The sequence below is a fragment of the Cebus imitator genome, unplaced genomic scaffold (genome assembly GCF_001604975.1).
Source record: "Cebus imitator isolate Cc_AM_T3 unplaced genomic scaffold, Cebus_imitator-1.0 Scaffold22, whole genome shotgun sequence".
In the NCBI taxonomy this organism is placed as follows: Eukaryota; Metazoa; Chordata; class Mammalia; order Primates; family Cebidae; genus Cebus; species Cebus imitator.
This window is the reverse complement of record NW_016107337.1, coordinates 5558672-5573914: the sequence shown is the minus strand read 5'-3', so window position 1 is coordinate 5573914 and position 15243 is coordinate 5558672. Positions and strand designations below refer to the sequence as shown.

Here is a 15243-nt window from a genome sequence, read left to right as displayed (position 1 = left end):
CAGAAACTGGACCCATTCCTGACACCTTACACTAAAATTAACTCCAGATGGATTAAAGACTTAAACATAAGACCTAACACCATAAAAACCCTAGAAGAAAACCTTGGCAAAACCATTCAGGACATAGGCATAGGCAAGGAATTCATGACTGTAACACCAAAAGCATTGGTAACAAAAGCCAAAATAGACAAATGGGACCTAATCAAACTCCACAGCTTCTGTACAGCAAAAGAAACAATCATTAGAGTGAATCTGCAACCAACAGAATGGGAAAAAATTTTAGCAATCTACCCATCTGACAAAGGGCTAATATCCAGAATCTACAAAGAACTAAAACAGATTTACAAGAAAAAAACAAACCCATTCAAAAGTGGGCAAAGGATATGAACAGACACTTTACAAAAGAAGACATATATGAGGCCAACAAACATATGAAAAAATGCTCATCACTGGTCATTAGAGAAATGCAAATCAAAACTACATTGAGATACCACCTTACGCCAGATAGAATGGCAATCATTAAAAAATCTGCAGACAACAGATGCTAGAGAGGATGTGGAGAAATAGGAACACTTTTACACTGTTGGTGGCAGTGTAAATTAGTTCAACCATTGTGGAAGACAGCATGGCGATTCCTCAAGGACCTAGAAATAGAAATTCCATTTGACCCAGCAATCGCATTACTGGGTATATACCCAAAGGATTATAAATCGTTCTACTATAAGGACACGTGCACATGAATGTTCATTTCAGCACTGTTTACAATAGCAAAGACTTGGAACCAACCCAAATGCCCATCGATGATTGGACAGGGAAAAGTGTCACATATACGCCATAGAATACTATGCGGCCATCAAAAACGATGAGTTCATGTCCTTTGTAGGGACATGGATAAGCCTGGAAACCATCATTCTCAGCAAACTGACACAAGAACAGAAAATCAAACACCGCATGTTCTCACTCATAGGAGGGTGATGAACAATGAGAACACATGGACACAGTGAGGGGAACATCACACACTGGGGTCTGTCGGGGGGAACTAGGGGAGGGACAGCAGGTGGTGGGGAGTTGGGGAGGGATAACATGGGGAGAAATGCCAGATATAGGTGAGGGGGAGGAAGGCAGCAAACCACTTTGCCATGTATGTACCTATGCAACAATCTTGCATGTTCTTCACATGTACCCCCAAACCTAAAATGTAATAAAATATATATTAAAAAAAAGTCTTTTGCAGTATTTCAGGCAAAAACATACTCGTGGTTTAGACTAGGTATGGGGACAGTGATGGCGAAGGGCTGAATGCCTGTCGTTTAGAGGCACAGCCTAGGACTTGTGGGTTGGGATGGGGCACAAAGAAAATGGCATCTTTAGATGAATCAAGGATGAATTGAGGAGTCAAGTATGTATACCAGGTTCCGGCTCAGATGGCTGGAGGGATAGTGGTACCACTTTCTGAGTTGAGAAAGTTGAGGAAGCAGCAGGGTTGGGGAGGCATGAAGAACTGGCTTTTGAAAATTCCAGGAACAGAGTTTGAGGAATATGGATGATCTTTGACTGTTTTGTGCTGCTATCAGAGTACCTGAGACTGGATGACTTATAATGAGCAGAAATTTATTTCCTACAGTTCTGGAGGCTGAAAAGTCCAAGGTTGAAGGGCCTGCATATGACAATGGTCTTCTTGCTGTGTTATTCCAGGGCAAAGGGTAGAAGGGTAACAGTGCACTTAAGAGAAGTCTGAACTTGTTTTTATAACAAACCCATTCTCTTGATAATGACACTAACCCATTCATGAGAGTAGAGTCCTCTTGACTCATCACCTCTTAAAAGTTCTACCGCTCAACACTGTTGCACTGGGGATTAAATTTCCAACACAGGAGCTTTGGGGGACACTTTCAAACCACAATATGCATCTCCTGCAGGCATGACCCCTCGCCAAAGGCCTTCTTCCTGCTAATAGCTCTCTGAACTCTAGAGTTCAGTACATGCGTTTCTACAGGGTACAACATAGCAAGACACAGGACCTACTTCAAACTTCTGTATGTGGCTTAGTTCAATGGGAGGCTCAATATGACATGTGAGTTTTTCTTGAGACTTGGCAAGATAGTCGTGTTTCAGCTTCTTATTTTGGTTGAGGATGAGGGTGGAGAAACCAAGGGAGTAACTGGGGCAGTCACCTACCATTTATTCAGTGCTTGCGAATGTGGAAGACAGGCAAGTAGATATCTCTCTGAATTCTCGCAGCAAGCTTGCAAAATAAACGATCTATATCTGTATCTTACAGATAGAGAAATTTAGTTTTTGAGGAGGGAACTGTCCTGCAGAGCATCCCAGAGGTAAAAGTAGCAGAAGTAATTTGCTGAGAGCCTGCTATATAAGCTAAGTGTCTTCCATATGTTATTTTAATCTTCACAACTGCCCTGTCATAGGCATCATTTTCATTTTATAGATGAGGAAATGGAGAAGTTAAGTGCACTGTCCAGGCTATACAGTTAGTGAACAGTGGACTCAGGATTTGAACACCGTTGTCTGACATGAACATAGCTGGCCTTGGACTCACTTCTGAATGACGTCAAAGCCCTGCTTTTTGCACTCTTCCATCCTGCCACATCATTGGTGGAAGTGATGTGTGTCCTAAAATAAAGCTCCATAAAGCAAATACTCTCTTTTCTAGTGGTCTCTGCATTTCAATTTATTTCTTAACCATTTCTAAGTTCTATTTTGTGGCATGTTTTATAAAGCATATAATGTATTTGGATAGTACAATATGATAATATTTCTAATTAAATAAAATTATTGGGCTATATGTCCATAGTTTGTCTACTGGTTAAGTGTGGCCTCAGAAGAGTCTGAAGAATTCTAAATTATAGTCTATAAAAATGTGGCTAATCTCTCCCATGTGTTGAGTATATGTGTTACAGGAATCAATTCTAAACAGGTGGAACCACTTTCCCTGACCCCTGTTATACAGTGCTGAGACCCAGTAAAGGGAGCAATGATGGTAAGAGATCTGCAATGTCAGCCACATGCCAGACACTGGGTGAATGACACAACTCAGTAAAGTAGTACTAGAGTAGAGGATATTACTCTGGAAGGGTCACATGGCATTCACAAATGCCAGAGCCAGGATTTGCAAGTAAGTCTCACACTAGAGACGCTATGCCCTTCTGTAAATATGCAGGAGAAATTTCTTGTAATTTTTTCTTAAGAGGGGGAAAAAAAGCCTCTGGCTTGGTTTTAACCTCATATAATTCTGAACCTTCTCTCAAGGCATTAAAAAAGAAACCTCAAACCAGCTAAGCATTTGACAATTAAGCTCTGCTGTTTCATCTTTGGAGATCCTCCCCGACAGCCTGAAGCCTTCTAGAACTGCTCTTGGATAGCAGGTTGACTAGCTCATACTTGCTTGCTTAGTGGCTGTTACAGATCGAATTTTTGTGTCCTTCAAATTCATATGATGAAGCTCTAATCCCCAGTGTGGGTGTACTTTGACACAGGGCCTTTAAGGAGGTCATTAAGGTTAAATGAGGTCATAAGGGTGGGGCCCTGATCCAACGTGATTAGTGTCCTTATAAAAACATTATAAGGACACTAATAATTATAAGGATAGCAGAGGCTGCTGCTCTCCTTCTCCATACTCACTCTCCCTGGCTGGCTGGCTCGCTCACGCGCGCTCTCTCTCTCTCTCTCTCGACTGTGCATGCACAGTGAGAAGGCAGCCATCTACAAGCAGGAAGAGGTCTTCACCAGAACTGAATTGGCCAACACCTCTAGAACTGTGAGGAAATAAATTTCTGTTGTTTAAGCTATCAAGTCTATGGTATTTTATGGCAGCCTTGAGCTGATTAATAAAGGGGCCAAAAGCTCTTAGTTTTCTGTCATGAAACTAGAGAAAGAAATGTAGATAATTAGGAGAAAAGGCAGGTCATTAGGGAAAAACATGTCAAAGAAAGTTGTAATTAAGGATGTTCTCTTTCCAACCCTTCTACTCACAGCCTTAGGCTACAAAAGACAACTTCCAGTTACATTTGTTAAATATGCAGTTCAGCTTTCTCCACTACAAACCTCCAGGAAGAGGTCTTACCCAGGGAACTTATTAAAACCCAATGTTCAGGAAATCTAGCATAGGCAAATGAATAAATAAAAACCTGCAACCCTTGGGATTTTTCAGAAAGGGATTTTTCCCACTTTCTAGGAAGTGTACAGAAGCATCCATCTTCAATACCAAGTCTCAAAGATGTGGCAGAAAAGTAAACTCTAAACAGTTGACAACCTCAGGGTATTTTTTTGGAGTACAAGGAAAAAGGTATTTTTTTTGAAAAGCATTTTAAAACATGCAAACTTCTCTACTCTTCAGTTTGGATACAATTGAAGCCACCATTAATACAAATTCATTATAACTTACAACTTTAGAGATTTGGTCTGAAAACCCTATTAGACCAATTTAGAAGGTAAGAATTTACATATTCTTAAATTCTACCTGGCTTGCCATCTTCTAGGGGCCGGACTGGCACTCCTGGGGCATTCAGGGACAGTTGCTGGCACCCTGTCCATGGGTGTGCAACAGTCCTGCATCTGTGTGGGTGGGCTGTCATGAGAGCTAGCCCACCAGGAGGAGGAGGAGGACAGCAAGCACCTGCTTATTATGTTTTTTTAAAGCATGGCCAGAGAGTTTAGCAACATAAAGAACATTCTTAGTTGTAGCCTTTTTTTTTTTTTTTTTTTTTTTTTTTTTTTTTTTTATTTTTTTTTTTTTTTTTTTTTTTTTTTTTTTTTTTTTTTTTAAAATCAGATAGGAGCAATCAGGGTGTTGCAAGTCCTGATTACGCAGAGACATTAATCACGTTTCATGAATCTCCAATCATCGTGTTCTATCTGCCCTCCAAAGGAGGAACAGGTAAGGATTATCCCACCTGACGACAGTTGTAACCTTCTTGTCTTCCTAGAGTAAAAAGCCTTTGAAAATTCCACCCCACCTTTATTTTATCTTTAAATAGGAATGGCAAGCTTGACTGCTAAAATCAATCTGAAGTCTCTGCTGAAACTGGTTACACAATCAGCAAGATTGGGAATTCTCTGGTGAAAAAATAAATTAGAAGCTTTCAGCCGGGCGTAGTGGCTCAGGCCCATAATCCCAGCACTTTGGGAGGCTGAGGTGGGCAGATTGCTTGAGCTCAGGAGTTCAAGACCAGCCAGGGCCACATGGGAAAACCCCATCTCTACTAAAAATTCAAAAATTAGCCAGGCGTGATGGTGTACATCTGTAGTCCCAGCTACTCAGGAGGCTGAAGTGGGGAAGATGACCTGACCCCAGGGAAGTTGAGGCTGCAGTGAGCCGTGATGGCACCACTGTGCTCTAGCCTGGGTTATGGACTGAGACCCTGTCTCAGGGAAGAAAAAAAAAAAAAAGGTCACATAGGATTTTAGTGGAATACCTACTTAACCCAGCTACAGAATATTTTATATATCATAGGTATATACTTTCTGTCAAACCTTTTGTCTAGAATGTCCCGGGTAACCAACGCAGAGTGAAATGAAGGATTCTGAAAAAAATGAAGGGCACTGAAATGAGAGTAGAAATATACAGTGTCCGTAGCAGATTTTTAACATTCCATTGTTGAAAAACAAATGATATAAGGTATCCCGGCTGGTACCCTACTGTGTAAGACATATAAGAACCATGGAGGACATGCAGCTAGTAAATAGCCCCCTCCAAGTGATTTCCCTATACTTCAGAAGAAAATTTAATTAGAAAAGCAAAGGGGAAAAACATTCCAGCTTGGTCACAGGTAGTCTGAAAGAGGTCTGAACTGGGCTGTTTTATATACATGCTATAGTACCAGATGAGCAACATGGTGTATGCTTCCCATACACCATGGAAAATTCTTCCCAAGTCAAAGGAATGAATTAATAGGATGCAGAATAGATGGTCTCAATAATTCTTTGTGGCAGCCATTTTAGGTTAATACAGAGAGGCTGTCTCGAAAGTGATATCAAGAGGCACTCTGGGGCTTTTTATGTCTACCCAAAAAAAGGCCCCAAACAGACAGATTGTTAACCTCTGACACCCACATCAGTGGATCAGTGTTCTTGCCAGAAGCAAAACTAATACTGACACGTCTAAGCTGCTCTCTTCTAATGTCTACTAACAAGATCATTCTTGCAGAGCTACTAGAAGTTACACTATTCAATGAAAATACAACTTTAAAAATGACTCCAGACCCATGGTATTGTTTACAAATCACATTCCCAGAGTCTTTTCTGGAAGTCACCATTTCCCAAATTGCTTCCAGCAGTATGCTTTTTATTGTTGGCTATTCCTCTATGGAATTTAATAAATATTCATCGTCAGAGCACAGCATAATTCATTCAGCCACTTTCATTTTTATCAGCTCCACAGAAGGCTTAAGACTTTGCTGGAAACCTCTGGGAGTTGCCAGTGGTTGACAATAAGAAGCTTTTGTGAGGTCCTTGGGGAGGGGGTGGAGAAGAGAAAATAAGGTTAATATCTGTTATCATAAGCCACTTCCCGAACCTCATCAGGAGTTATACACCACTGTGAACGTCAACAGTGTGCATGTCTACGGCTATTTGTGATCAACTATAAAAAACCCAATATATTTTTAAATGAATGGTTAGGAATCAAGTTAATTCACAGTGATTTATCAGACATGAATCATTTAGCATGTCAAATCAATTCTTATGTCCTACTTAATTCTGATTGCATATTTCAGCACTCATTTATTTTCAGATTATCCATCAGCATGGATTATTCAGACTTTGAAAGAAGAAATGATTTTAATGTATTTGTTTGAGCCTTTAAAATCATATACATACAGAACAATATTTCCTAAGTAATACATTTTATAGTTACTTATAATGATAAACACCATTTTTTCCATACAAGATCTGAGTTCAGCTATTAATTTTATAGTCTTTTGGAAACAAATACACTATCAACACACAAAAAAACTTGATATATTTCCAACAAGTTGTTTATGAACCATTAAAACTCTCCTAGTTTTCTGAAACACCAGTCAAAATACCTTTTTGCAGAGAAGTGATACCTGCTGATGAGTTTACAAATATCACATAAGAAATATACTACTTCTGGCACTCTGATATCAGTTTGTATTTTTCTTGCATGCCTCTACTATATGTTCTCTAAATTTATTCTATATTGGCTTTGACCAGATTTTTGGCTTTTTTTTTTTTCCTACTTACTGGAATGCCTGTGAAAGTGACCGGAGGAGATTGCCAGGAAATGCTGAAGCTGCTGCCATTGGGGGTGAACTTGGCTGATCCTGGAATGGTCACAGGGGGTGTGGCCTGTCAAATAAAAAACAGAGAAAGCTGTTATGAAGAAATGTTTTCCTTCAGAGACTTAAACTCTTATTACCAAAGGAGGACCTCAGAAATGGTCTCAGCTATATTAATAACTTAGACTAATTATCTATCAGGAAGAGATTAAACAAGGTTAAAGGGAGTAGCCAGAAATAAACTTCGTATATATACCTAAGCAAGCTATCTAAGGTATAAAAAGAGATGGTTTTTGACTGCTGATTTCTGAAAAGAAATTTTATTATATATACATATACCTATTTTGGGATACCTGTGAAATACAATTCTTCACTATAAAATTGGGAAATAGTGCTATACTGTGAGGGTGGGTGTAAACTGGTACAGTGTTCTTGGGAGGTAATTTGGCAATACATATCAAAATTCTTAGCATTCTGGGTGTTAGCTATTTCACTTCTAGGAATTCATTCTAAAGAAATGTACACAAGAATGTTCATTGCACAACAATATATTGTAAAAAAGAATTGGGGCTGGGCGTGGTGGCTTATGCCTGTAATTCCTTTGAGAGTCAGAAGGAGGAGGATCGCTTGAGCCCAGAATTAGAGACCAGCGAGGGCAACACAGTGAGACTCTGACTCTATTAAAAATTAAAAAATTAGCCAGGTTTGGTGGTGTGTGCCTGTAGCTCCACCTACTTGAGAGACTGAGGTAGGAAGATTATGTGAGCCCGGGAGTTCAAGTTTGCAGTGAACTATGATCATGCCACTGCACTCCAGCCTGGCAACAGAACGAAACCTTGTCTCAAAAAACAAACAAAAAACTGGAAACAACACAAATGCCCAGTAATAGGGAAGTAGGTATATAAATCATGATATACCTACAGAGTCATTCAAAATGTTGTTAAAATGGCATAAAAACAGACGCATATATAAAATGTGGAACAGAACAGGGAACCAAGAAATAAGTCCACATATTTACAGCCAACTGATTTTTGACCAAGGTAATGAGAACATACACTGGGAAAGGACAACCTCTTCAATAAATGCTGCTGGGAAAACTGGATATCCACATGCAAACACGTGAAACTAGACCCCTAGCTCTTGTCATTTACAAGCATCAACTCAAAATGGATTAAAGACTTAAATGTAAGACCCTAAACTATAAAACTACTGGAAGAAAACACAAGAAAAACACTCCAGAATATTTTTACGGCTAAGACTTCAAAAGCATAGGAAACAAAAACAAAAATAGACAAATGTGACTATATTAAACTAAAAAGCTGCACAACACAACAGAGTGAAGAGACAACGTATTGAAGGGGAGAAAATATTCATAAACTATTCATCTGACAAGAGACTACTAACAACTCAATAGCAAAACCAAATAATTCCTTTAAAAAGTGGGCAAAGGACCCAAATAAAACTTTTTCAAAAGAAGACATACAAATGACCAATAGATACATCAAAAAATGCTCAACATCTCTAATATCAGAAAAATGCTTATCAAAACCACAATGAGGTATCATCTCACCCTAGTCAGATTGGCTATTATTAAAAAGATGAAATATAACAGATGCTGGTGAGGAAGCAGAGAAAAGGGATCTTTCATATACTATTGGTGAGAATGTAAATTAATACACCTATTATGGAAAACAGTATGGAGATTTCTGAAAATCTAAAAACAGAACTACCATATAATCTAGCAATCCTCATTACTGGATATTTATCTAAAGGAAAGGAAATCAATGTATCAAAGGGATACCTGCACTCTCAGTTTACTGTGGCACTATTCACAATAGCAAAGATAACATGGAATCAACCTGAGAGTCCATCAACAGATGAAGTAACAAAATGTGGTAAGAACACAATGGAATACTACTCAGCCATGAAAACCAATGATTTTCTATCATTTGCAGCCATATGAATGGAACTAGAAGTCATTACGGTAGGTGAAATAAGCGAGGCACATAAAGACAAATGTTCTCAGTCATACATGGGAACTAGAATAATTAATGTCATGGAGGTAGAGAATAAAATGATAGTTACGGGAGGTGGGGAAGGATGTGATGGGCCAAGGAGGGAAAAGATGTTGGTTAAGTAGGTACAAACAGATAGGGTAAGAACTAATGTTTGATAGCAGAGTAGGGTGACTATAGGTAACAACAATGTATTTTTATATTTCAAAATAGCTAGAAGAGAGGACTGGAAATGTTCCCAACTCACAGAAATGATAAAAGCAGAAGGTGATTAATATTCAAAATACCCTGATTTGATTATTACACATCCTATGCATATAACAAAATGTTATGTGTGCCCCGCAAATATGTATAAATATTAGGCATCAATTTTTAAAATGCTGTTGTTGAAGAAGATTCACTGGCATGGGAAAATGTTCATGACATATTAAACAGAAAAAATACAGTAAAAACAGTTCTGCAACAGATCCCTTTAAAAAACTGTATATATAAAAACACAGCACAAAGTCTTAAAGTACATACAAAAACTATTAACCAAAGGGCTCTCGGGTCAATGGAATTAGGAATTAATTTTGTTTCCTTACTGTGTTTAATATTTTCTATGCTGAACATTTATAATTTCTATAAACAGAAAAGTCTCAATATTTGTAAGTTTATGCTTTGGGAAGGACTTTGTGGATCAACTAGTGTGTATTCCAACTTTCTCATTAAATAGATGAGCAAAATGATTTAAGTTGGTTCCTGTGATTTCTAACCTAAGTGCAATGGTGATAAAGATGAATGAATTATTCGTTTTGATCGACATAATAAGAGGAATGAAATTTATTATGGAATTCAAATATTAGCTCTATTCCATTACTCTTGAGTTTAAGTCTGCTAAATAAGTGGCTAAATTTTTCCTCTATAGGTGTAATTTTCTGATTACAAATATTTGCTAGTGGCAGTGGCTTTGCAACTGGTATACTGGAAAGAGCCACAAGCTATTCATTCATATTACATCCTCTGACTCAATAATTATTCTTCTGAGAATTTAAAGAAAAAATAAATACTACAGGCACAGAGATGTTTACAGTGGAGTTATTAATGATGAAAAATAGAATAGATTAAAAAGTAAACATCTAACAATAAGAATGATTAAAACAATCTGGTGTTTCAATTTAATTGGATATTATTTAGTTAAATGGAAAGTTTTTATAAAACAAGGGTGGGAGAACATAATTACAAGTATGTAAAGGAGATTTTAAAAAGTTCAATAAGGTAGTTGAGAATTATGGGGAAAATATTTTTTTTAACTTGAATGTATTAACATTGTATAAAAACGAATCAACATTTAAAAGAGTTAATAGCCAGGTATGGTGTCTCCTATAATCAGTGCTTTGGGAGGTCAGTGTGGAGGATTGCTTGAGGACAGGAGTTTGAGACCAGCCTAGGCAACATAGTGAGAACTCGTCTCTACAAAAAAATTTAAATAATTAGCTGGATGTGGTAGTGCACACCTGTAGTCCCAGGTACTTGGAAGGCCAAGGCAGGAGAATTGCTTGAGCCCAGGAACTGGAGACTGCAGTGAACTACACCCCAGCCTGAGAGAAACAGTGAGACCCCGTGTCAAAAAAAAAAAAAAAAAAAAGTAATTTCTGGGGGGAAAAAAGGAGTTTTACCCATGTCCTAAATTTGCAGGCTTTGTCCCTAAGGTCTTGTCAGACTTTAGCATGACTCAGGATTCCCTGGAGGGCCTGTTAGAACACAGAGTTGGTGGGAGGGGACAGAGGAGGGTAAGGGGTGGTCCCAAGAATTTACATTTCTAACAAGTTCCCAGGTGATGCTGGCACTGTTGATTTACAGAACATTGAGAACCACTACTCTAAGATGCTTAATTATCCATTTAGAAGGCAGGGCATGAAGTCCCAGATTTGGAGTATGATTCTGCCATTGTGCCAAAGCTTTCCAATGCTTACTTTTTTTTTTTTTTTTTTTTTTTTTTGAGACAGAGTTTCACTCATGTCATGTTACCCAGGCTAGAGTGCAATGGCGCGATCTCAGCTCACCGCAACCTCCGCCTCCTGGGTTCAGGCAATTCTCCTGCCTCAGCCTCCTGAGTAGCCGGGATTACAGGCACGCGCCACCATGCCCAGCTAATTGTTTTGTATTTTTAGTAGAGACGGGGTTTCACCATGTTGACCAGGATGGTCTCGATCTCTTGACCTCGTGATCCACCCGCCTCGGCCTCCCAAAGTGCTGGGATTACAGGCTTGAGCCACCGCGCCCGGCCCAATGCTTACTTTTTATTTATTTTTTTGAGACAGGGTCTAACTCTGTCACCCAGGCTGGAGTGCAGTGGTCACAGCTCACTGCAACTTCAACCTCCCTGGACTCAGGTGATCCTCCCACCTAAGCCTCCCAAATAGCTGGGACTACAGGCACGTACCACCATGCCTGGCTAATTTTTGTATTTTTTGTAGATATGGGGTCTCACCATGTTGCCCAGGCTAATCTAGAACTCCTGAATTCAAGCGATCCACTTGCCTTGGCCTCCCAAAGTGCTGGGATTACAGGCACGAGCCACTGTGCCTGGCCTTATTAAAAAAAAATAGGTAATTATGTAATGTGCCAGGCACCATTTTGAGGGCTCTGTAACATGAGGGATTTTTATCATCATAACTGCCTCTATGGGATGGAATCTGCAGGCAGCACTGAACAATCTGAGACTAGACCATAGGACCCCATCTGTGTGAGTTCTTGGCTTTGAAGGGAGAAAAAAAGAAACAAAGCTACCGGGCTGCTGTGTGTGATGCTGTTTTCCACCAAGGAATCTTTTACTCATAGGCCAGATGGCCACTGGTTTTGGTCAAGGTCAAAGTGATTGCTCTCACAGTCCCCTGCAAATCACCTGGTAAGCATGGTCAGTGTGCACGAGGTAGAGGGTGGTGGGAGCTGAGCGGCTCAAGGGCGTCATCAGCTTAGTCTCCGTTTTGGCACAAGGAGTTTCTGTTCGGCTTGAGTCTGGGATGGGGAAAGTAGGAGGCGAAGCCAGGGACTGGGAAGGTGAGACTGGGGCCAGGCTGCTCAGCCCGTCTGCCACTGAGTCTGTGTTGAGCTTGATCTCTGTGTAGTAAAAGTCCTCTTCTCCATCACTGTAGTCAGAATCCCCAACACGCCTAATGCAAAAGAGAGTAACACAATCATACTAAGCCAGTCTGTTTTCTTGTCTTGAAATCTTGCACATGCTTTCCCCCTCCATCTGGAATTCTTTTCTTCCCTCTTGTCTGCCTTGCAAACTCTTACTTATCCTGCAGCAGTCAGTTCCCAATGTCTACTTCCAGGGAACCCTTCCTTGATGTCTTAAAGCAATTAATTCATTAATTCATTCACTCATTCAATTATTCATCAATGATTTACTGAAAATCTATGTACAGGCACCGTTCCAGGGTCTCCTGATAACAATATATATATTTTATATTAAATATAATGAAAATATAGACTCTGCCCTGATAGAACTTATAGTGGGAACTTACAGGCAGACAAGAAACCCATAAATAAAGAGATATTTAATAAGTGGGAGCTAAATAATGTATATCCATGGACAGAGAAAGTGAAATAACAGACATTAGAGACTTCGAAAGGGGGAGAGTGGGAGGGAGGCAGAGATGAGAAATGACCTACGGGGTACCACGTTGACTATTTGGGTGCTGGTTAGACTAGAAGCCCAGACTTCACCCCTGTGGTGCAACACAGCCAGGTAACAAAACCGCACTTGTACCCTTCAATCTATGAAAATAAAAAGAGATGAAAAAATTTTAAAAAAATTGAAAAAAGAAATAGATATTTAATATATCAGGTGTTACCAAGTCCTAGAAAGAAAAACTCAGCAGCATAACAGTTGTTAAGCAGGATCAGTGATGGTGGGTGCTATTTTAAATAGAGTGGCCAGAGGAAGCCTCTCTGAGGAGGTGCTGTCTGAGCAGAGACCTGCCTGGATGAAGTTGGGGAGAGACCATGGTGGAACCTGTGGGGAGGACACACCAGGGAGGAGTGACACAGAGCCCTCAGGTGGGCAGGCCTGGCAGAGAGGCCAGAGGCTAGAGCTCGGGACACCAGAGAGTGACAGGCAGAGGCAAGGACATCCAGGGCCTGTGGCCCATGGTGATGGCTTTGGCTTGCATTCGAATGTGGTGGAAGCCACTGGGGGTTTTCAGAACTGGGTACCTATCTGCATTTTTTTAAACCTCTTTGTTGCCTCACTGTGACTGATTCTCTAGGGATGTGTTTTGTTCATCCTATGTCACTCCACACATATCGGTGTATTTGGCAGAGGGTAGGTACCTAGTAAATATTGCCTGAATGAATGAGTGAATGAATGGAGCTGAGGTGGCTGCAGCACAGTGATAAAGAGAATGGATTTTGGAGTCAGACTTCCTAGGTTCAAACCCTGACTCCTACACATTCTAGTTGTGTGTGTGATTTTGGCAGCCTACATGTAGCCCCTGTTCCTCAGTTTCCCCACTTATAAAATGGGGATAATTAATTATAGTACTTGATTATTGTGACAATTAAGCTAATAAATACAGGGTGCTTAGAAGAGGAACTGACACAATATAAACACTATGTAAAGTGCTTATTAAACAAAAATAAAACTGTGTTAGAAGGTCTCAATTTTTACCATCACCAGGAAAAGTAGCTTCTTAGGTGTTCTCACAGTTCGTCTCCCTGAAACATAGAACATTGTACTTTTCCACAGAAAGTTTTGGAGTAAAATAAAATAATTCTCCATAATGTCAGAAAATGTGTATTCGATGATTCGTGAGTTTATAGAGAAGTTGTGCTTTTCTTCTCTTGAAATCTGGTTTTCCGGGATGGCTGGGCAGAGGGAACGGGTGTCCTCTCACTGCAGCAGCAGATCACTGACTCAGAACATATCTTTTCCCCACTAATGAGCTCTGCAGAGAACCTAACATAAAAATCTACACCTCACGTCTTCCCAGGTCTGTTTGTTCTAATCAGTGGCTTGTCCTAGACCAGCCCCATTTCCCCTGAGCTCCCAGGCTGAGGTGACTGGGGAGGTGTCTTTGTATCGTTATCAGGTCTGTCTGGGCTTGGCCTTGTGACCAGCATACCATTAAAGACCCCAGAGAGTGGGAAGAAGAACGAGTGTCTGTTCTATTCCTGTCCCCACTTCCTTTCCAGTTAAAGGCAGGCTGAGTTGCTGCTGGCTGCCAAGTGCTCCTAATAGACACACAGGCCTGGGGCACATTGTGTGTCCCACGTGGGGATAAATCAGGACCAGCCTCTGGTGTACAAGAATGGAGTGAGACTGAAGAGAAAAGTGTGTGCTTTTTATACAGGCATGGTGTGCACTGCAGATACATCAGAGGCGAGGACCTGTTTTCTTCCGGCTTAGGCATGTTTCCCTCCTCGTCTCCTCACCAGCCAATACTCATTAAAAATGTCCCATCATCCTATAGCCACGTCATTGAGCTCATGGATTAAGGCAAAGGTGTGTTCTCTCCCCTACTGCATGACAAAGCACAGGCTCCAGGCTTCATAAACATAGATTGGCATTGGAGTCCTGCTAACACAGGCCCATTCCTGTGTGGTGCCTGGCAGGCTGTCAACCATAATTCACCAGGGAAGTTCTAAAAGCACATTAGGAAAAAGGGGATCCTAGGAAAGCAAATAAAGTGGTTGCATTTTGGAATCCACCCACTGTGAGGGCACCCCAGAAGCTCACAGGACTAATGTGATACCACTTACAGGGTCTATAAATACAGATATACAGCATGTGCTTCTGATGGGGCTGAATAGGACTCCATTTGCTGGGCGGACAGACTTTAAAACAAATACCTTACCTCCTGTCTATAGCTTTGAGAAGTTCTTTCTAAACCTTTAAAAAACTGAGCTGCTTACATTGTGAATTGTCTTGACAGTAAGATTTCAGGGGAGACACTGCAGGATTTCCTTCCCTGAAGCCTTGAGGA

General features: G+C 40.3%; 1 protein-coding gene and 1 non-coding gene across 5 annotated transcripts in view; both read right to left on the bottom strand.

Annotated features, from left to right (window-relative positions):
• ZNF704 (zinc finger protein 704) overlaps nt 1-15243 on the bottom strand; it is a 238340-nt gene that overhangs the window by 16994 nt on the left and 206103 nt on the right. For all 4 annotated transcript variants that reach the window (XR_001822999.2, XR_001823000.2, XR_005198974.1 and 1 more), the window contains exons 6-7: nt 12159-12426; nt 7222-7326 (exon numbers count right to left, since the gene is read on the bottom strand). Coding sequence is in view for 1 of the 4 variants with exons in the window: in XM_017521858.2 (XP_017377347.1) it covers nt 7222-7326; nt 12159-12426 (373 nt within the window). In the remaining 3 variants the exon portion in view is untranslated. The remainder of the gene's footprint in view (nt 1-7221; nt 7327-12158; nt 12427-15243) is intronic.
• Nucleotides 4785-4917, bottom strand: LOC119470112. The gene has a single exon (XR_005198986.1). It is a non-coding gene; the product is annotated as a U8 small nucleolar RNA (small nucleolar RNA).